General features: G+C 45.1%; 1 protein-coding gene across 2 annotated transcripts in view; it reads right to left on the reverse strand.

Moving 5' to 3' along the window:
• Positions 1-22337, reverse strand: part of LOC115154001 (dihydropyrimidinase-related protein 3) — a 55223-nt gene that overhangs the window by 17272 nt on the left and 15614 nt on the right. For both annotated transcript variants that reach the window (XM_029699748.1, XM_029699747.1), the window contains exons 2-7: positions 21451-21539; positions 19806-19990; positions 7568-7732; positions 4292-4353; positions 2669-2749; positions 1349-1417 (exon numbers count right to left, since the gene is read on the reverse strand). In XM_029699748.1, the coding sequence (XP_029555608.1) occupies positions 1349-1417; positions 2669-2749; positions 4292-4353; positions 7568-7732; positions 19806-19990; positions 21451-21539 (651 nt within the window). The remainder of the gene's footprint in view (positions 1-1348; positions 1418-2668; positions 2750-4291; positions 4354-7567; positions 7733-19805; positions 19991-21450; positions 21540-22337) is intronic.

Consider the following 22337-nt stretch of genomic DNA (forward strand, 5'->3'; position numbering starts at 1 on the left):
TCGGTAACCTCATCATCAGTCTAACCTAACCTCAGTCTTTATCGCTCGGTTTGTTAGGGGCTACCAAGCTTTTCAACAATCCATAGGCCCTGCTACCAATGACTGACTTTCCTCTGCAATATCATTAGTCATCCAGAGTGCCAGTGACTCATCAAAATCCTCCTTTATATCAACAGATGTGTCCAATGAGCGCCATGATGATGCTAGGCTAGCTGGTTAGCCAAGACGTTGGTAGTTGGTTAAACTGAGAAAAAGTATTTATACCTCACCACTGTAATATCCTGTCGTGTACTCTTGGTAAGGTTATGGCTTTTTATTTATTTAACTTTTATTTAACTAGGCAAGTCAGTTAAGAACAAATTCTTATTATCAATGATGGCCTAGGAACAGTGGGTTCTGCCCCTGCCTGTTCAGGGGCAGAACAACAGATTTCTACCTTGTCAGCTCGGGGATTCGAACTTGCAACCTTTTAGTTACTAGTGCAACGCTCTAACCACTAGGCTACCCTGCCTCCCCAACTTATGACTCTGACTTATGGCTATGACTTATGGCTGTGACTTGTGGCTGTGACTTATGGCTATTGCTTATGGCTGTGACTTATGGCTGTGACTTATGGCTGTGACTTATGGCTGTGTCTTATGGCTGTGACTTATGGCTATGACTTATGGCTGTGACTTATGGCTGTGACTTATGGCAATGGCTGTGACTTAAGGCTGTGACTTATGGCTATGCATATCTAGTAAATAACTACTAGACAGAGAGCGGTGCACTTGAACTTGATTTAGTCCATGACTGCCATACAATACAACCCACGTGCACACGGGTGTCCCGAGCACTCCACCCGGGCGTCCCGAGCACCCCACCCGGGCGTCCCGAGCACCCCACCAGGGCCCGTCCCAAGCAACCCACCAGGGCCCGTCCCGAGCACCCCACCCGGGGGCGTCCCGGGCACCCCAACCGCAAAATTCAGCTGAGACACACACACAGAGGGATACACACGCACAAACACACACACAGAGAGAGAGAGTAAGAGAGAGAGAGACATAGACACACACACACTCAGAGAGACACATGCACAAACCCACAGAGAGAGAGAGAGAGAGAGAGAGAGAGAGAGAGAGACACACACACACACACAGCGAGACACACGCACAAACCCACAGAGAGAGAGAGAGAGAGAGAGAGAGAGAGAGAGAGAGAGAGAGAGAGAGAGAGAGAGAGAGAGAGAGAGACACACACACACACACACACAGAGAGACACACGCACAAACCCACACAGAGAGAGAGAGAGAGAGAGAGAGAGCGAGAGAGAGACACAAATACAACCTTATTATGTAGAGAGCCTCACCTCCTCTGGCCTGCTCAACACGTGTCCCTCTGGTCCAGTGATGCCCATCTCCAGCATGCGTGCCTGCTCCTGTGACAGACAGACAGAGGGACCATGTTCACACTAATTCACCCCCAACTCTGACATACACACACACACACATAAACACACACCAGCACCCCAAAAAGAAAGATGGCAGAAAGTATTGAACCCTGCATCAATAACACACTGCATTGAGAGATGCCCGGGCTGGGAGAGAGTGATGAGTGGTTAACTGTTATAGGGCTGATGTAGAGGTTTAGTTAGTGCTATTCACCCTCATATCAACCCTCACATTCACCCTCACATTCACCCTGATATTCACCCTCATATTCACCCTCATATTCATCCTCACATTCACCCTCATATTCACCCTCATATTCACCCTCACATTCACCCTCACATTCACCCTCATATTTACCCTCATATTCACCCTCATATCAACCCTCACATTCACCCTCACATTCACCCTCACATTCACCCTCATATTCACCCTCACATTCACCCTCATATTCACCCTCACATTCACCCTCATATTCACCCTCACATTCAACCTCATATTCACCCTCATATTCACCCTCACATTCACCCTCATATTCACCCTCACATTCACCCTCACATTCACCCTCACATTCACCCTCATATTCACCCTCACATTCACCCTCACATTCACCCTCATATTCACCCTCACATTCACCCTCATATTCACCCCCATATTCACCCTCACATTCACCCTCACATTCACCCTCATATTCACCCTCATATTCACCCGCACATTCACCCTCATATTCACCCTCATATTCACCCTCATATTCACCCTCACATTCACCCTCATATTCACCCATATATCAACCCTCACATTCACCCTCATATTCACCCTCATATTCACCCTGGACAGCTTTGGGGTATCAGTGGGACATGATACTATGTTGTGGGTTAAAAGCTGTGGCCCAGACAGCAAGGAAGCCTCTTTACTGTCCTGCCAGACAGATCCCAGACACCCTAAGTCTCTGAGGGAGTCCAGACAAGCTATTAAGGCCCACCCAGCTCCCTCCCAGGACCCTACAGTCATAACACAGACTAACATAAACTGCATCCACACATTACTGTCAGTGTGACTCCTGCAATAGCCACTCTCACCACTCACCCTTTCCTTCTGACAGAGTCTACATGGGAGTCAGTTTAGTCTGGGGGAACAGTACAATGTATGACAATGTATGGGGCTGCACTGTGATAAAGGTCAAAGGTTAAACTAGGGAGGAGAGAGGAGGGGGTGGGTGGTTGTTGTGACAGGTGGGTTACCTCGGCGATGATCTCTCCATTCTCAGCATGGACCTGCACAATGCCACCCATCTCTCCCAGGAAGGTAAAGATCTCATACAGCTGTAGAAACATGAATAGAACTTAGAACAAACATGATTAGAACATAGTAGAAATAGAAATAGAACATAGTAGAAACACGAATAGAACATAGTAATAACATGAATAGAACATAGTAATAACATGAATAGAACATAGTAATAACATGAATAGAACATAGTAATAACATGAATAGAACATAGTAATAACATGAATAGAACATAGTAATAACATGAATAGAACATAGTAATAACATGATTAAAACATAGTAATAACATGATTAAAACATAGTAATAACATGAATAGAACATAGTAATAACATGATTAAAACATAGTAATAACATGAATAGAACATAGTAATAACATGATTAAAACATAGTAATAACATGAATAGAACATAGTAATAACATGATTAGAACATAGTAATAACATGAATAGAACATAGTAATAACATGAATAGAACATAGTAATAACATGAATATAACATGAATAGAACATAGTAATAACATGAATAGAACATAGTAATAACATGATTAGAACATAGTAATAACATGAATAGAACATAGTAATAACATGATTAAAACATAGTAATAACATGAATAGAACATAGTAATAACATGATTAGAACATAGTAATAACATGAATAGAACATAGTAATAACATGATTAAAACATAGTAATAACATGAATAGAACATAGTAATAACATGAATAGAACATAGTAATAACATGAATAGAACATAGTAATAACATGATTAGAACATAGTAATAACATGATTAGAACATAGTAGAAACATGAATAGAACATAGTAATAACATGAATAGAACATAGTAATAACATGATTAGAACATAGTACTAACATGAATAGAACATAGTAATAACATGAATAGAACATAGTAAAACATGAATAGAACATAGTAATAACATGATTAGAACATAGTAATAACATGAATAGAACATAGTAATAACATGATTAGAACATAGTAATAACATGAATAGAACATAGTAATAACATGAATAGAACATAGTAATAACATGAATAGAACATAGTAATAACATGATTAGAACATAGTAATAACATGAATAGAACATAGTAATAACATGAATAGAACATAGTAGAAACATGAATAGAACATAGTAATAACATGAATAGAACATAGTAATAACATGATTAGAACATAGTAATAACATGATTAGAACATAGTAATAACATGATTAGAACATAGTAGAAACATGAATAGAACATAGTAAAACATGAATAGAACATAGTAGAAACATGAATAGAACACAGTAAGGTGAATGGTCATAGTCCATACACATCAGACTACAAATAGGAAACCACACTGCTATTATAAAACATGGCTAAACTAGTCTTGCATGGGCTGCTCCAGTTTAAAGGAGTCTAGCATTACCACAGTGCCTCCATATAGGCCACATGATTTGCAGACATGGTCATTTTTTCCATTGATTACAGTTTGGCGGGACTGGGTTTCACATGCTGGCCAAGCAGAGCCGAGTAGGGCTCACCAACATTGTGTGTTGCTGTAGGCTAGCTAGCACACTGTACCTCACTGTTGCTCATCTGGTAGAAGTCCTTATAGGCCATGTAGACCTGGAAGGAGTTCACACCTGAGAGAGAGAGAGAGAGAGAGAGAGAGAGAGAGAGAGAGAGAGAGAGAGAGAGAGAGAGAGAGAGAGAGAGAGAGAGAGAGAGAGAGACAGGAAGAGAGAGGGAGAGAGAGGGAGAGAGAGAGAGAGAAAGGGAGAGAGAGAGAGAGAGAGAGAAGTAGCACATGAGTGAAACCCCAAACAGAGAAGATTCCTGTGATGATTCCAGTTTATTCATTGAGCCAAACAGAAGATCCCTCATCAGGCTTCATTGAACGTGACTGAAATTTAGGGCCTGACTATCATTACCCAGGAGGCCTGTATTCTGCTCTCTGGACATTCTGTGGCTATGCTGGGGTGGCCAAACGGACCTGTCCACTCTCTCCAGTGTCTGAGCTATCTAACTGGGCGTGAAACCATGGAGGGTCCCCCCAGGGCACCACACCCTCCTGCAGATGGACAGTGGTGGTCAGTGGTGTTTGGGCCAGGACCAGGTATGGACCACAGGTCCTGTGAGCATACTGGACGCCTGTGGCTGTGGTTGGGGGACAGACAGATTATGGGCCAGAGATAAGGAGGCGGAAGAAGACACCACCGTTGAATGAGTTTCCTAGCTGCTGCCAGCAGTAACCCTGCTCATCATCTCTGATTGGCCTCAGGAGTAGATATAATAGCACTGTCTGTCTGCCTGACTGTATGTCTGCGTATGTGTCTGTCTGCCTACCTGCCTGTCTGTCTGTCTACATGCCTGCGTTTCTGTCGGTGTATGTGTCTGTCTGCCTACCTACCTGCCTGTTTGTCTGTGTCTGTCTGTCTGTCTTTCTGTCTGTGTCTCTGTCTGTCTGCATGCGTGTCTATCTGTCTGTCTGCGTGTCTGTGTGTCTGTCTGCCTGCCCGTCTGCCTGCCTGTCTGTCTGCTGGATCCAGTACTATGGACTTTGTCTTGATCCAAGGTGGATTCCCAATGGATCCTCACCTCTAAACTTAAAAGCATGGTCCTCTCAATCCAGTTTATATACAGACTGACATATAAAAAGAAACGTCCTCTCACTGTCAAGTGCGTTTATTTTCTCAAACTTAACATGTGTAAATATCTGTATGAACATATCAAGATTCAACAACTGAGACATAAACTTAACAAGTTCCACAGACATGTGACTAACAGAAATTAAATAATGTGTCCCTGAACAAAGGGGGATCAAAATCTAAAGTAACAGTCAGTATCTGGTGTGGCCACCAGCTGCATTAAGTACTGCAGTGCATCTCCTCCTCATGGACTGCACCAGATTTGCCACTTCTTGCTGTGAGATGTTACCCCACTCTTCCATCAAGGCACCTGCAAGTTCCCAGACATTTCTGGGGGGAATGGCCCTAGCCCTCACCCTCTGATCCAACAGGTCCCAGACGTGCTCAATGGGATTGAGATCCGGGCTCTTCTCTGGCCATGGCAGAACACTGACATTCCTCCCATGCTTGTTCATTGAACAAGCATGGGAAACAGTGTTTAACCTCTACGGGCTAGGGGGCAGTATTGAGAATTTTGGAAAAAATATGTTCCCATTTTTAACTGCCTCCTACACCAACTCAGAAGCTAGAATATGCATATTATTGTTCAGGTTTGGATAGAAAACACTCTGAATTTTCTAAAACAGTTTGAATGGTGTCTGTGAGTATAACAGAACTCCTATGGCAGGCAAAAACCTGACAAGGTTTCAAGCAGGAAGTACCCTGTCTGACAAGGAGTCGTGCGTCTTGCATCTTTTTATTGAAAAGTAAGGATCTTAGCTGTAACGTGACAATTCCCAGGGCTCCAATAGGCTCTCAGAGCCCGGGAAATAACTGAAGGTTTACGAGGGAGCCTCAGGCTGAAACATATTATCACCTTTTGTAAGTGGCTGCTCAGAGGACCTTTGAATGAGGCGCGTGCACGATTCGCTCCTGAGAAGAAATTTTATTCGGCTGTTTAGGCTCAATGCATATTCCCGGTCGGAATATTATCACTTATCTACGAGATAAATGGCATAAAAATTGGTTTTAAACAGCGGTTGACATGCTTCGAAGTACGGTAATGGAATATTTAGACATTTTTGACACGCCAATGTGCCATGCGCGACACCGTGAAGAAGCATTCTGATAGTGTCTAGAACTCACGAACAAAACATCGCTGTTTGGATATAACGATGGATTATTTGGGACCAAACCAACATTTGTTATTGAAGTAGAAGTCCTGGCAGTGTATTCTGACGAAGAACAAGCAAGGTAAGAACATTTTTCTTATAGGAAATGTGATTTTGGTGGAGGCTGACCTGGGTGGGTATCTAAATAGCTAGCCCTGTGATGCCGGGCTATGTACTTAGATTATTGCAAAATGTGCTTCATCCGAAAAGCTATTTTAAAATCGGACATATCGAGTGCATAGAGGAGTAATGTATCTATAATTCTTAAAATAATTGTTATGCTTTTTGTGAACGTTTATCGTGAGTAATTTAGCAAACTGTTAGTAAATTCCCCGGAAGTTTGCGGGGGTTATGCTTTTTCTGAACGTCACATGCTAATGTAAAAAGCTGTTTTTTGATATAAATATGAACTTGATTGAACAGACATGCATGTATTGTATAACACAATGTCCTAGGTGTGTCATCTGATGAAGATCATAAAAGGTTAGTGCTGCATTTAGCTGTGGTTTGGGTTTATGTGACATGATATGCTAGCTTGAAAAATGGGTGTCTGATTTTTTCTGGCTGGGCACTCTGCTGACATAATCTAATGTTTTGCTTTCGTTGTAAAGCCTTTTTGAAATCGGACAGTGGGGTTAGATTAACGAGATTCTTGTCTTTAAATAGCTGTAAAATAGTCATATGTTTGAGAAATTGAAGTAATAGTATTTCTAACGATTCAAAAATCGCGCCACTGGATTTCAGTGGCTGTTACGTAGGTGGGACGAGTTCCCACATACCCTAGAGAGGTTAAACCCTTTACAAGGAAGATCTGTGAAGTTATTTAGATTTTTACGAATTATCTTTGAAAGACAGGGTCCTGAAAAAGGGACGTTTCTTTTTTTGCTGAGTTTATTTGTGGTGAACGGAACCCTGCCTAACTCTTTGCTAGTCAATTCATTTCCTCCCATAATATGTGATTTGAGCATGTGGAAAAGTGCTATAGAAATCAACTCCATTTGAATTTCCATTTACTGTCTGTCAGACCTTCCCCTTGCTGCTGTGAAGTTGGCCGTTACCTTTTTCCTTGAGCAGTGTGTCCACCTCCTGCTTGACACTGTCGCTCCAGTGGGTGATGTCCACATGGAGGGAGTAGTCACAGCAGGTCTTCTCATCGGCCCAGCTCCTCCACTGCTCAAAGGCCTCGATCAGACTGCTGCCTGGCTCCGGGATCACATGATCCACTACAGGGAGGGAGGGAGGGAGGGAGGGAGGGAGGGAGGGAGGGAGGGAGGGAAGGAAGGGGGTGGACATAGAGAGATAGGGATTAGGAAGAGAGAGAGGGAGAGAGAGAGAGGGAGGATGTTACTATTTGTGTTATATAACCCACAATGCCTGTGTCTCTGTATCCTTTGCCAGTGGCTTTCAATACAAAGTCACCTATCATTGGAAATGTCTGTATGTATGTTTGAGTTACATGGAAGTCCCAGTTCATGTCACTGTTCGGCTAATCGAAAACAAACTCAACCTGATAAGAGATAAGATAAGAGATAAAGAGAACCCCCACCTCCTCCGATGTCTATAGTGGTCCTAGTCTCTGCTGTAATATACCTGCCTGCTGCCCTGACCAGCTGACCACTTCCCGATCCAATTAAAGGCCGCCCAATCTCCTCAAATCCCTATGTGCATGTTAATGCGATCTCGAGTCAACAGCAGCCAAGAAAAGCTCTGTTGTTTACTAGGGTTGACTCTCTGACCGAGGCTGTGTGGCTTGTAACTCGGTGTCAAAGACGTGAAGGGCAGGATGAATAAGCTAAGCGGTACACAAGTGTGCTGGAGGCAGTTCTTCCTTCATAGGGCCACAGACACCACACAGTTTTGTACCAGTTGATCATAGTGAAACGTTAAAATCTACCAGTTGTTTCATCTGTGTGTTGGGCCCAGTCTTTGGGCTCATCTGTGTTTTGGGCCCAGTCTTTGGGCTCATCTGTGTTTTGGGCCCAGTCTTTGGGCTCATCTGTGTTTTGGGCCCAGTCTTTGGGCTCATCTGTGTGTTGGGCCCAGTCTTTGAGCTCATCTGTGTGTTGGGCCCAGTCTTTGGGCTCATCTGTGTTTTGGGCCCAGTCTTTGGGCTCATCTGTGTTTTGGGCCCAGTCTTTGGGCTCATCTGTGTGTTGGGCCCAGTCTTTGAGCTCATCTGTGTGTTGGGCCCAGTCTTTGGGCTCATCTGTGTTTTGGGCCCAGTCTTTGGGCTCATCTGTGTTTTGGGCCCAGTCTTTGGGCTCATCTGTGTGTTGGGCCCAGTCTTTGGGCTCATCTGTGTTTTGGGCCCAGTCTTTGGGCTCATCTGTGTGTTGGGCCCAGTCCGGGGTGCATCACACACTAGAGGTCTTCATGGATCGACCTGTACCTGAATACCCGAGACCTGGTCCAGGACACGAGCGGGTCCGGATCCAGAATAATGTCACGGGACTGGGTCGGATCTGATACGATTGTCATGGGTCTCGGGTATGTGTAATTTTAACTCACTTGTCCGGGAGGGCCTGTACAGATCCGAATGGGACTGTGGCAGTAGAGAGCGAGAAAGAGAGACATTTTATAATTTCATAATATGCTGCTGCTCTTGCTTTTCACGAGAGCGTAGCTTGTTGTTGGCCAATCATAAGTCATCAAAGCAGCAATAGGCTACAGTCATAGAGCCTCGCTCCGTGTGTGGCAAAAATGATGAGATATCTAATCAACGGAAGATGGAATTAAAATGATGGAATTAAAGGTTAAAGGAGAAGAATAGGCTACAACGACCAAGAGCCAACAGGTAGGCTGCTACTTTCTATTCTGAATGGAGTTGTTTTTGTTTGTAACTGTAGGATGAGAAAGTGCAGCCTCAGTTATCAAATCAAATCAAATTGTATTTGTCACTGTTGCGTCAAAAGACAGGTATTGATATTCAAGGCGTTCAGATTTTCAACTGATTTCAAAGATAAAACACCAGCAGGGGGCGAAAGAGTGTATGCATTGTGGAACCCATCATTAGCTTGTGTTTCCCTGGGGAACATATATACTGGTGCACCTTTGTGATAGCAGGTGGTGAAATGTTTGGTGGAAAAGCATTTCACTGGAAGTCCTTCATGGAAGAGAAGACTCTCATTCATACACATTCAGCTCATTTAGGATTCTGGAGACTCAACCGGTAGGCACATGGACATTGTTGTGTAAAATTGTTGCAAGTTAGATGTTTATTTGTGTTGAGAATTGAGACCAATTGTCTAATTTAGTATATAGTATAATTGAGATAATATGACTACATTAAGATTATATATTTATTTTGAAATGACCTTACTTGAAGTAATGTATATTTCTTTTTGTGTTTTGCCTTTAAAACCTCTTGAATGTCTCATCCCGTTAGCGGGATCATTTTCCAGCGAAAACTCCTAGCGACATTAGCATAACGAAATTCAATATATATTTTTTTTCAAATATAGGGCTGTCTCATATCGTTTTATAGATACACCTCTCTTGAATCGACCCTCGTTGTCCGATTTCAAAAAGGTTTTACAGGAAAAGCACAATATTAGATTATGTTAGAGGAGTACTTTGTAAAAATCGCATCATATGAATTTTCCAACCAAGCACACGCATCACATATAGGCAAAAAACAGCTAAATGCAGCACTAACCTTTTACAAACTTCATCAGATGACACACCTAGGACATCATGTTACACACAGCATGCAATCTTTTGTTCAATAAAGGTCATATTTCTATATAAAAACAGCATTTTACATCGGCACCTGAGGTTGACTAACTATTTTCCCATATAATGCGTCCCGGTAAACACTGCTACAATTTTATAAATTACTATTCGAAAACGATTTTTTTAATATATATTGTCAATCTAAGATTTATAGATGAATATCTCTTGAAAACACCAGTCAAAACAGATTTTAAATTAACTTTACAGGGTAATCACACTTTGAGATCAAATGGGATGCGATACCCAGAAATTGAGCTCGAAAACCTAGCTCGGCGCCATCTTTGAACATTTGAACACGTAACATCTGATATTGTATAATATCGCCAATAATCCCTCACCTTTAGTTGTCTTCATCAGAAATCCCTTCCCGATGTCCCAGGTCCATGACAAATGTATTTTCGGTCGAAAAAGTCCATGCTTTATGTTCCATTAGCTTCCTCTTGTTAGCGCGTCCTAAGGCTGTAATCAAAAGTCGATCCGTGGGCGGCAGCTGTCTAACGCAAAATGACTGTTTACGGTAAGTTAGGGTCGTTCAAACATGTCAAACGTTGTATCAAGAAATCGTCAGGGCCTGTTTCAACAAGAAAGCCAATCAGATTCAAGTGGGACGATTTCATTGTGTTTCAAAAAACTTCCAAAGGTGGGGGCAGACACGGCCGCCAACGTCACAATGCTCATGGCCCTCCGACTGTGACCAATTGCCACATCGTCTCTTTCACTGAGTTTCTACCGTAGAACCCTCAAAACACTTTGTAAAGACTGGGGACATCTAGTGGAAGCACTGGAAAGTGCTCAATTTTCATTTTTTTACGTTGTGATTTATAGGGAAGGCTGTGAAGTCGAGTCCACAATTCAGATTTCCACTTCCTGGTTCAATCGGTCTCGGGGTTTTGACTGCCATACGAGTTCTGCTATACTCACAGACACCATTCAAACAGTTTTAGAAAATTTAGGGTGTTTTCTATCCATATAAAATAAGTATATGCATGTCTTAGCTTCTGACTTTGATTAGTAGGCCGTTGAAAATGGGAACGATTTTTTTCCAAAATGCGCTGTGGCGCCCCCTATCCTAGGGGAACGGCAAGAAGTTAAAGGTTATCAACCTAACTAATTAACTAACTAACTGACTAAAGAAATAAAAGAAGTCAGAAGAAAATTGAGTTGTCCCTTGCGTCCTTCAGTCCTTAAAGGCCTTTTTCAAGTTTGGGCAAAGACCTGCAGTGTGAACCATACACAACTTGACAGTTGATAACCGCGTGGCAGGGAAGACAAAAGGATTAACGGCCTGAAGTCAGGAGAGCTGTCGTCGCAGAGAGGAATATTGACTGACGTCTCAACATGGCGGAGGAAGCTCTTGGAATAACAGTGAAGGAGCTGAAGCAAAAAAGAACTTTAGCTAAAAGCACTTTTACCAAGCAGGCAAACTTCCTCAGCAGAGTCGCAAAGCACATGACTAAAAGAGAACTACAAGAGGAGTTCAAGAAGCTCAAGTCGGAGGCGAGGACGGTCAGTGAGACAAATGACGAGTACAGGGCTGGCCTTCTGGCAGACATTGAAGCTGGAACCGATGAGGGTGAAGAAGCTGAACTGAGCAAGGAGAAGCAGACTGAAGTTGAGAAGACGTTCCAAGAATGCGAAGCACGATTGGATGAGGTCAGGGAGATGGTCCAGTCCAATCTATGGCCTAGATATGGCGAAAATGAGGTGAAGTCTGCAATCCATGAAGCCGAGACAGCCTGTGATGGAGTTGCTCAGATACCTGTTACCGCTGTAAACAGAGATGGCTTTGAGCTACGGTGGGATAGTGTGAAAACACAAGTCCAAAATGCAATCGCAAGCCTAGCAGAGTGGGAGATGTGGATTCCGGTGGCAGAAAAGGAAAGGCTCGGAGGGAGAGTGAAGGATCTGAAGGCATTCGGCAACAACCTTGAAGCAAGGAGGGCAGGATTTCTCACAGCACAAAGAATTGCAAAAGAGGAGAGAGACAGAGGGAGAGTGCCGCAGGTGCCCATGGCAGCTCCACAACCGACACTGAGGATAAAGCCAATCTGTCTACCCAGGTTCAGTGGGTATAAAAGGAACTTCCATCGATGGAGAAGAGACTGGGAGAGTCTGCAAAAGCAGGGGGAACCAACAGGCTCAGTCGAGGTAAAGAGGATCCAACTCATTGACAGTATAGATGAGAGGATATGCAGAGGCCTCCGTTTGTCTTCCTACAACACTGCTGAGGACATGTTCAGGGTGCTGGAGAACAGATATGGAAACAAGTCTACAATTGCCTTGGAGATAATGGAGGATCTGGAGAAAATTCCTGCTTTAAGGGCAAATCAGCCTAGGAAAGTTATCGACATGATCCAAACTATAGAGAAGGCCCTGGATGACCTCACGGAGCTTGGAAACACAGGAGCCATCAACAACCCTCTAGTGATCAGATCCATAGAAAGCAAGTTACCTGACGACATCAAGAGAGAGTGGCTTGTCTTCATGGTTAATCCGAGGAATAATGTCACACCAGACAATCACTTTGAGAACCTTCTTAAATTCCTGAAAACACAAGAGGAAATTCTTGAAAAACTGGAGCAGCTGGGAGTGAGTGAAAGGCCAGAAAAGAGAAATGCTTGCATGGAGAGGAAATATGCGTCCACGCGGTCCACAACGAAAGGAGGCTGTGTTGTGTGTGGTGATGAAAAGCACAGAGAAAAAATATTATTTTGCAAGCGTTTCAAGGAACTGAAGCCAGTGGAAAAGTTGGCTGCTGTAGAAAAGCTGGGGGCCTGCAAGAGGTGCTTGGTCTGTCATGGAGAAGATGATGAATGCAAAGAGACATACCTGTGCAGGAACAGAAACTGTAAAAAAGACCACCATTTCTTTCTATGCCTGAAGGGAGACTTCAGGAGGAGTGACTCAGAAAGAAGACAATTCAATGTGAGAACGCGGACTGAGGAGCAGGAAGAATTTGTATCTAAACTCTCCCCAGAGATGGTAGACAAATTCAAGAGAGCGTTCACCAACATCACCGCAAAGACAAACTGTGGTGAAAAGATCCCGCTTGGAGAGATTGTGTCAAGTGCAGTAGAAGAATTGCCAGTTATTCTAATGCTGCTCGAGGTAACTGCCAATGCAGGACAAAAAATTGGAACCCTGATCGACTTGGCATCAGACACAAATTATATCACCCACAGAGCTGCCAGGAGTTTAAATCTTCGAAGTGAAAACATCACTTTAGTCATCCATGGAGTTGGGGGGATGGCCATGAAGGTTAAAGCCAGAAGATATCTCCTCAGAGTGAGGGTCAAAATGCCTAGAGGCACAGAAAGAGCCCATGAGCTTGTCTGCTATGGTTTGAATGAAATTGCCAACATCCACAGAGTCATCAAACCTGAGCAACTCAAGAAGTTCTTCCCAGAAGTCAGTCTAGGAGCTCTGAGGAGACCGGAGAGCATTGAGCTACTGATAAGCCACCGTGAAGGAAGACTTGCTCCGCAAAGAGTGAAGGTGATTGGAGACCTTGTCTTATGGGAGAGCCCGCTAGGAAAGATTGTTGGTGGAGCACATCCAGATCTGTTTGAAGAAGTCGATATGGCCGCGCACAGGTCTGGAACGCACTTTGCTCGATCCATGAGAGCAACCGCTGTCAAGTATCAAGAGATAACTAAAACACAAGAGTTCACAGCTGAAACCAAAAGCACAGTAGCTCGCAGAGAGTTCTTGGATTGGTGGAAATGGGATAGCATTGGAGCAGCTTGCGAACCGAAGTGTGGAGGATGCCGGTGCGGCAATTGTCAACCAGGAGGCAAGGAAATGACTCTGAGTGAGGAAAGGGAGCTGGAGATCATAAGGAAAGGCCTCACCTACATCAAAGCAGATGCTCACAGCGATAAACCGCACTGGGACACAAAATACCCCTGGATTCAAGATCCAAGTTCCCTTCCTTACAACAGGAGTGGGGTTGAAGCCACCTTCTTAAGAACAGAAAAACAACTCAAGAAAGAGCCAGAGTGGAAAATAGCCTACACAGCTCAAGTGCATGAAATGGTGGAGAGAAGAGCAGCAAAGAAACTCACCAAAGAGATGATCGCCAGCTGGAAAGGACCAGTATGGTATGTCAGCCACTTGGTGGCGCCAAACCCACACTCTGTCACAACACCTGTGCGACTGGTATGGAACAGCAGCCAGAAGTTTAAAGGGGTCAGCATGAATGACCTGCTGCTGAAAGGGCCTGATGTTCTCAATCCCATCCGAGCAGTACTACTCAGGTTCAGAAGAGGTGTCCATGCTGCTCTTGGCGACATCAGGAAGATGTACAATTCGGTGTGGTTAGAAAACCTGGAGATGCATCTCCACAGATTTCTCTGGAGAAACACTGAGGAGGAAGAGATTGAAGAGTATGCCATCACCAGAGTCAACATTGGCGATCGACCAGCAGGGTGCATTGCACAACTGGCCATGAGAGAGACATCAAAACTGCCCATGTTCGCTCACCTGGAGGAGGAACGTAGGATCCTTGAAGAGGATGCCTATGTCGATGACATCCTGACTTCCCATAATGACTTACAAAAGCTGGACAAGGACACCAAAGGAGTTGAAGAGATCCTGAGGACAGGCGGATTCTTCCTCAAACCCTGGGTCCGGTCAGGCCAAAGTGGGAGGCAGGAGATCGTACCAGGAGAACAAGGAGCGGTGTCAGGGACAGTACTTATTCTCCCAAACCAGATGAGGAAAGGAGACAATAAAGCCCTTGGAGTTGGATACCTTGTTGAAGAGGACAAACTGTACCTTATGACTTCAATCAATTTCTCAAAGAGGAAAAAGAAGATGAGAGTTGGACAAAATCTCCTTGAAGAAGAGGTGAGAGGGAAAACTCCAAACCCACTGACGAGAAGAGAACTGCTAAGCCAAGTAGCTAGCCTGTATGACCCAATAGGCCTCGTCACACCTGCCAAACAAAAGGGCGCCATTCTTGTCAGAAAGGCGTTTCAAGAAGCTGGAGGCAAAACTCTGACCCGAAACACGTGGGACAAACCTCTGTCTGAACAATTGAGAGAAGAAGCCATCAAACTGTTTGAGGAGTACACACGTCTTAGCCAAATCACCTTCCACAGAAGCCTCACACCAGTCAACTGGATTGGTAAATCTTGGGGAATAACATTCTCTGACGGAAGTGAGAAGAGCTATGGAGCCGTAGTGTACTTCAGATGGGAAACCGAGCAAGGCATCCAAGTCAGGTTGGTTGAGTCCAAAGCAAAACTCACACCTTTGGACCAAAAGGGGGAGGCAGTGAAAGCTGAAATCTGCGGTGCTGTCTGCGCAGCACGACTTCGAAAGTACGTTGAAAAACACAGTCGTATAGAAATTGAACGATGGCTCCATCTGCTGGACAGTCAAACTGTGGTGGGAGCTATCCAGAGAGACAGTTATGGGTATCAATCTTTCTTCGCGAACAGAGTTGGAGAGATCCAGAAATCCACATCTGTCGAAGACTGGTGGTGGATCCCGGGAGGCCTGAACAGTGCTGACATCATAACAAGAGGGGCAGCCCCGGAAGACCTCCAAGAAGATTCCATGTGGCAAAATGGACCAGCGTTCCTGCGGCAACCCATGGAAGAGTGGCCACAGAAGTCAGCCAAAGAAATTGCAGCTTATGCCAAGGAAGGCATAAACAAACTTCAAAGGAAATATTTCTCTGCAGCACTGACCAGAGCGCAGGCCAAGAGAAACAAGAATGATGTACTTCCTGAAGTTGAAGTTCAGAAGGAAGGTCAGAGTGATGCACAGCAAAGCAGGCAAAATAACCCAGATGAACCTAAGACTAAGATCCGAAGACCACCAGCTGGCTCTGCGGTAACAAAACTGATTGACATCAGGAAATTCAGCAGCCTGACCAGGCTGATCCGAGTCACTGCCTGGGTTTGGAGAGCTGCAACAAAATGGAAAGAAGTGTTGACCAGGAATTCAGCCTCAGATAAACCAAAGTGGGAGGAAATTCTTTCAACAAACTGGAAGTCCAGAGGCAAACAAGCTGTACTCACTGTTGGGGAGTGTGAAGATGCACTAAGAGACCTGTTCCTTGCAGCTCAAGAAGGTATAACCTTTCAAGGCACCACTCTCAACAGACTCGCTGTTTACAGAGATGAAGAGACTGGGCTCTTGGTTTGTGGAGGGAGGTTCAAGATCTTTGATGAGGACGAGACTGCTGTACCAATTCTACCATATGAGGCATGGATATCCACTCTCCTAGCCCAAGAGGCTCATGATGCAAACCATGAAGAAATAGCAGGTACACTCCTCCGGATGAGGAAGAAAGCCTGGGTGATAAAAGGCCGGAAGCTGGCTAAAAAGAGAGTTGACAACTGTGTGGTGTGCAGAAAGGCTAGGGCCAGAAAGTGCCAACAGATCATGAGTGACCTTCCACCCGAGCGTATAACACCAGCCAGACCATTTGAGTATACAACAGTGGACTTATTTGGACCATATGAAGTCAAGGACGAGGTGAGAAAGAAAGTCAAGCTCAAGGTGTGGGGAATTGTTTTCTGCTGTATGGCATCCAGAGCTATACACACAGATGTTGTCAGTGACCAGTCAACTGAAGGCTTCTTACTGGCCTACCAAAGATTCACGGCACTGAGAGGGCATCCAAAGAAACTGTGGTCAGATCCTAGAAAGAACTTTGTGGGGGCCAGACCTGCCCTCAAAGAGCTCTACCACTTCCTGGATCAACAAATTACATCTGAGCTTGAAAATGAAGCTTCAAAGCATGGAACAGAGTGGAGCTGGAAGATCCACCCAGCAGACTCCCCTCACAGGAATGGTGCTGCAGAAGCAGCTGTTCGCACTGTGAAGCGGGCCTTGCACAATATGAGAGGAGAAGGACTCTTCACATGGAGTGAGTTTCAAACATTTATGTTCATGGCTGCTAACCTTGCCAATGAAAGGCCCATAGATGCCAGGACTCAGAGCCGGGAGGACTGCATAGAATACATCAGCCCTAATTCTCTTCTGCTTGGAAGGACTGGACCTAGGGGAGACTTAGGTAGCTTTGAGTTTGAAGACTACTCCTACAAACGGTTAAGAGTCATTCAAGCAGAAGTTAACTGGTTCTGGAGGAAGTGGAGTCAGTTGGCTGGACCTAACCTGTTTGTGAGGAGTAAGTGGCACACAAAGCAGCAAAACGTGGCCGTTGGAGACGTCGTCTGGCTTGCAGACCAGAACGCTTTGAGGAGTCAGTATAAGCTTGGTAGGGTCGTCAATGTCAACGCTGACAAGGAGGGCATTGTGAGAGATGCAAATATACGAACCTTCCCAAGTTATCCCATCTCAACTTTGAAGCATGTTTGTGGAGACAAAGCAAAGAAACGTTCAACCAAAATCCCTGCTACAATTCTTCACAGGGACGTCAGGCGATTGGTTGTGTTATTACCTGTAGAAGAGCAGAAGTAAAGCCATCGAAGATGGAGCCGATGTGACCTCCTTGGGTTCAAGAACCAGGAGATCAAGTGGGAGGTGTTGCGTCAAAAGACAGGTATTGATATTCAAGGCGTTCAGATTTTCAACTGATTTCAAAGATAAAACACCAGCAGGGGGCGAAAGAGTGTATGCATTGTGGAACCCATCATTAGCTTGTGTTTCCCTGGGGAACATATATACTGGTGCACCTTTGTGATAGCAGGTGGTGAAATGTTTGGTGGAAAAGCATTTCACTGGAAGTCCTTCATGGAAGAGAAGACTCTCATTCATACACATTCAGCTCATTTAGGATTCTGGAGACTCAACCGGTAGGCACATGGACATTGTTGTGTAAAATTGTTGCAAGTTAGATGTTTATTTGTGTTGAGAATTGAGACCAATTGTCTAATTTAGTATATAGTATAATTGAGATAATATGACTACATTAAGATTATATATTTATTTTGAAATGACCTTACTTGAAGTAATGTATATTTCTTTTTGTGTTTTGCCTTTAAAGGTTATCAACCTAACTAACTGACTAAAGAAATAAAAGAAGTCAGAAGAAAATTGAGTTGTCCCTTGCGTCCTTCAGTCCTTAAAGGCCTTTTTCAAGTTTGGGCAAAGAGCTGCAGTGTGAACCATACACAACTTGACAGTCACATACACGTGTTTGCAGACGTTATTGCGGGTGTAGCGAAATGCTTGTGTTTCTAGCTCCAACAAGTCTTAGGCTGAATCGTGCTGGTTTACTGTATGTCTGTGGTGATAATCCGATCTTAGTTAGCCCAACTAGCTAACGTTAGCTAGCTTAACTAGCTTCTCCTTGTCTGATGCAGTCAAGACAGGTATTAGGTAATCATATTTAATGATAAATAATCTAGCTATGGCAGCTATTAGTCTACCATAGCGCAAGTCGGCTTGGTTGGTTGGTTGCTGTCTCTCGTCTCTCCCTGCCTCCTCCCTACTCCCCATGTCACTCCCTCCTCCCTGCTCCCCATGTCACTCCCTGCTCCCCATGTCACTCCCTCCTCCCCATGTCACTCCCTGCTCCCCATGTCACTCCCTCCTCCCCATGTCACTCCCTCCTCCCTGCTCCCCATGTCACTCCCTCTTCCATGCTCCCCATGTCACTCCCTCCTCCCTGCTCCCCATGTCACTCCCTCCTCCATGCTCCCCATGTCACTCCCTCCTCTCTGCTCCCCATGTCACTCGACTCGCTCACAGTACGGCTTTATCAGCTCCGGTTAATAAAGTATCTTAAAAAATGACATTTCTGCTGCTTCCCTCACTCCGATCGAATCAGACTGGGTCCGGATCCGAACAGGTCTATACGGAACGGGTCTAGTTGTCTTTGGATCGATTCGGAACGGTTCTCTATATTAAACAATGAATTAATTATATTGGGTCCAGGTGGAAAAGCCCCAGGTCCATTTCAAAACAGGAACTTTTTGGACCCGAGAAGACCTCTATCGCACACTGCTCACCTATTTCTAAGGGACTTGTGTTTCCCTGTGTAGGCTCCTCTTGCTGCTCCTCGTTCCCCCACCCTCCCAGTGGCCCTTTGTGTGGACCCCTTGACTGCTGCTCACATTGGCCCATTTAGGAACACTCTACATTGTAGCCAGAGCCCTTCTCGCTCTCTCTCTCTCTCTCTCTCTCTCTCTCTCTCTCGCTCTCTCTCTCTCTCTCTCTCTCTCTCTCTCTCTCTCTCGTGCTCTGACTTTCTTTCTTTCTCTCTTTCTTTCATCTTCAATGGATAAAGCCGGCACATGGCTGCCTGCCCACAATCTATTCTGTATTTTGTCTACAATCTCACACCGCCACAGCCAAGTAGTGTGGATTATAATCTTGTTTTAGCTCATTTTCAACTGAGATCAGATAATACAGTAAACCAGTACGATTTAGCCTTACTCTACTAAAATGTTAAATTGCCCTAATGATTATGGATGCAATTGTTATGGCAGTCTTTCCATGTCATGTGGGTAGTTAACTGTAACAACCATTCCTACGGGGCACCTGCTGTCTGTTATTGTGATACCTTCAGATCCCCCCACCCACCGTCCCCTAGTGAGAGACATGGGCTCCAGGCCTCTCCAGGGCTCCGCTCTCTTCTCTCACCGATCATGGTGGTTCCCCCAGCCAGGGCAGCCTTGGTGCCCTGGGAGAAGTCGTCCACGGTGGTGGTCCCCCGGTAGGGCATCTGGAAGTGGGTGTGGTTGTCAATGCCACCGGGGATCACCATCTTGCCGTTGGCCTCGATGGTCTTGATCCCACCTGGGACGATCAGGTTGTCTCCAATCTGCCTGGAGGTTTAGGCGGGAGAAGAGCCATGTCAGGGGGTATCATTGACATGACACAAGACTGTAAATTCATGCTATGAATAGCTAAATAGCTGATGAATAAACCAAAATGAATATATTATCATATCATTAGAAATGTACTTTTGCTCATGGCTGACTGGTGTACAGTAAAGTTAATCAAACTGAAAGTTAGCGGTGACCCAGCATCATTTGGAAACTATCAATCCTTCCACATTGGATGAAAGTCATCAGAGCATGTCAAATAGCAGCTTGGAGGGTTGCAGACAGACAGACAGACAGACAGACAGACAGACAGACAGACAGACAGACAGACAGACAGACAGACAGACAGACAGACAGACAGATAGATAGATAGATAGATAGATAGATAGATAGGGAAGAGGGTAGTGTCTGTATTCCTGTGCCAGCAGCAGCGTGGTCGATGCTAGGCTAGCCTGGCCTGTGTAATTGGTATGCAGCTCTAACCTTCCTGCGGGTGCTTTTCCAATCAGAGCTCCTCTATGGGAGCACACAGGACAAAGAGCCTAATAGGCTGATCGAGTGGGAACAGGAACTGGGGAAAAAAGAGTGACCTTCCAAGAGCAGGCAGGAATGCACCCACTTTGCCTCTTGTCTGGCCCTGCACACTAAATGCACTACTGTGGACTGGAGTAGACTCTGACTGGATCTGACTAGATCTGACTGGATCTGACTGGATCTGTCTGGATCTGACTGGATCTGACTGGATCTGACTGGATCTGTCTGGATCTCACTGGCTGACTGGCTCTGACTGGATCTGTCTGGATCTGACTGGCTGACTGGATCTGTCTGGATCTGACTGGCTGACTGGCTCTGAATGGATCCGTCTGGATCTGTCTGGATCTGTCTGGATCTGACTGGATCTGTCTGGATCTGTCTGGATCTGACTGGATCTGTCTGTAACTGACTGGATCTGTCTGGATCTGACTGGCTCTGACTGGATCTGTCTGGATCTGACTGGATCTGTCTGGCTGACTGGCTCTGACTGGATCTGTCTGGATCTGTCTGGATCTGACTGGCTGACTGGCTCTGACTGGCTGACTGGCTCTGACTGGCTCTGACTGGATCTGTCTGGATCTGACTGGATCTGACTGGCTGACTGGCTCTGACTGGATCTGTCTGTAACTGACTGGATCTGTCTGGATCTGACTGGCTGACTGGCTGACTGGCTCTGACTGGATCTGTCTGTAACTGACTGGATCTGTCTGGATCTGACTGGCTGACTGGCTCTGACTGGATCTGTCTGGATCTGTCTTGATCTGTCTGGCACTTGAAATGACTGTGATATGTGGTTGTCTTGCCTACCTTAGTTGAATGCACTGACTAAGTTGATCTGGATAAGAGTGTCTGCTAAATGATCAAAAAGTCAACGTCAATGTCAACGTCAATGCATGGGAGGATGTGGTGGTCAAACATTCTCTTACTTAATGACGCCATCCTCCATGTAAATATCGGCATAAAAGGACTGGTCATCATTAACGATCCTCCCGCCTTTGACCAGAAGCCTGTCACTCTGGAGAGAGAGATTGAAAGAACGAGAGGGAAAAAGAGAGGGGTGGGGATGGGAGGGAGAGAATGTTACAAAGTCCAAAGCAATCTCATCAGTATTCCGGCTATTCTGGCGGACACTGTTTTGTGCCTCTTTTTTTTCAGGATGTGTTCTTGTGTTCTTGTTCTTGCGCAATCTCGATTTCAACAGCTGGGGTGAAACAAGAGCCATTTGTTTGGAATGTCTGACTGTCCCATCTACGCAAGAGAGGGCTAATGAGAATAGCCACTCACAGATTACACAGTAACTACTGTACACAGTAACCTACATTTTACACACAGCTGGGTGGATGGATGGATGGTCCTAGCAGTCACATAGATGAGCTTGGACTAGATTGACTAGATAACGTAGCCTGTAAGCAGGGCGTTGTCGTCTAGCGACTCAGCTGCTGCGCCAGAGACAGCCACTTGGCCACTAGCAAGACGTTTCCATGGTAATGCTTTGCTAGGAGCACTCAGAGAGGCTGGAGCGGCAGGCTGGCATGCCTGTTAAGGACACGCCCCACAGAGTACAGGGCATAACACTGAGCAACAGGGAATGAGAGAGAGGGGAGGGGGGTTGCTGGAACTTTGACATTAGTGTCCCAGTACATTGCCTGGGCAGGGCCTCTTCTCTTCTCCTGGACCGGTCAGACCACTAGATTCTACAACAAGACCAGGACATGGAGTGACCTCAACCAAAGGCAAATGGCTCTTTTACCTTTTACTGTATGAATAATATATGTATGGTAGATACCCATTATCACGCAGTGTAAAATGCCTA

Source organism: Salmo trutta, chromosome 19, assembly GCF_901001165.1.
Source record: "Salmo trutta chromosome 19, fSalTru1.1, whole genome shotgun sequence".
NCBI classification, from domain to species: Eukaryota; Metazoa; Chordata; class Actinopteri; order Salmoniformes; family Salmonidae; genus Salmo; species Salmo trutta.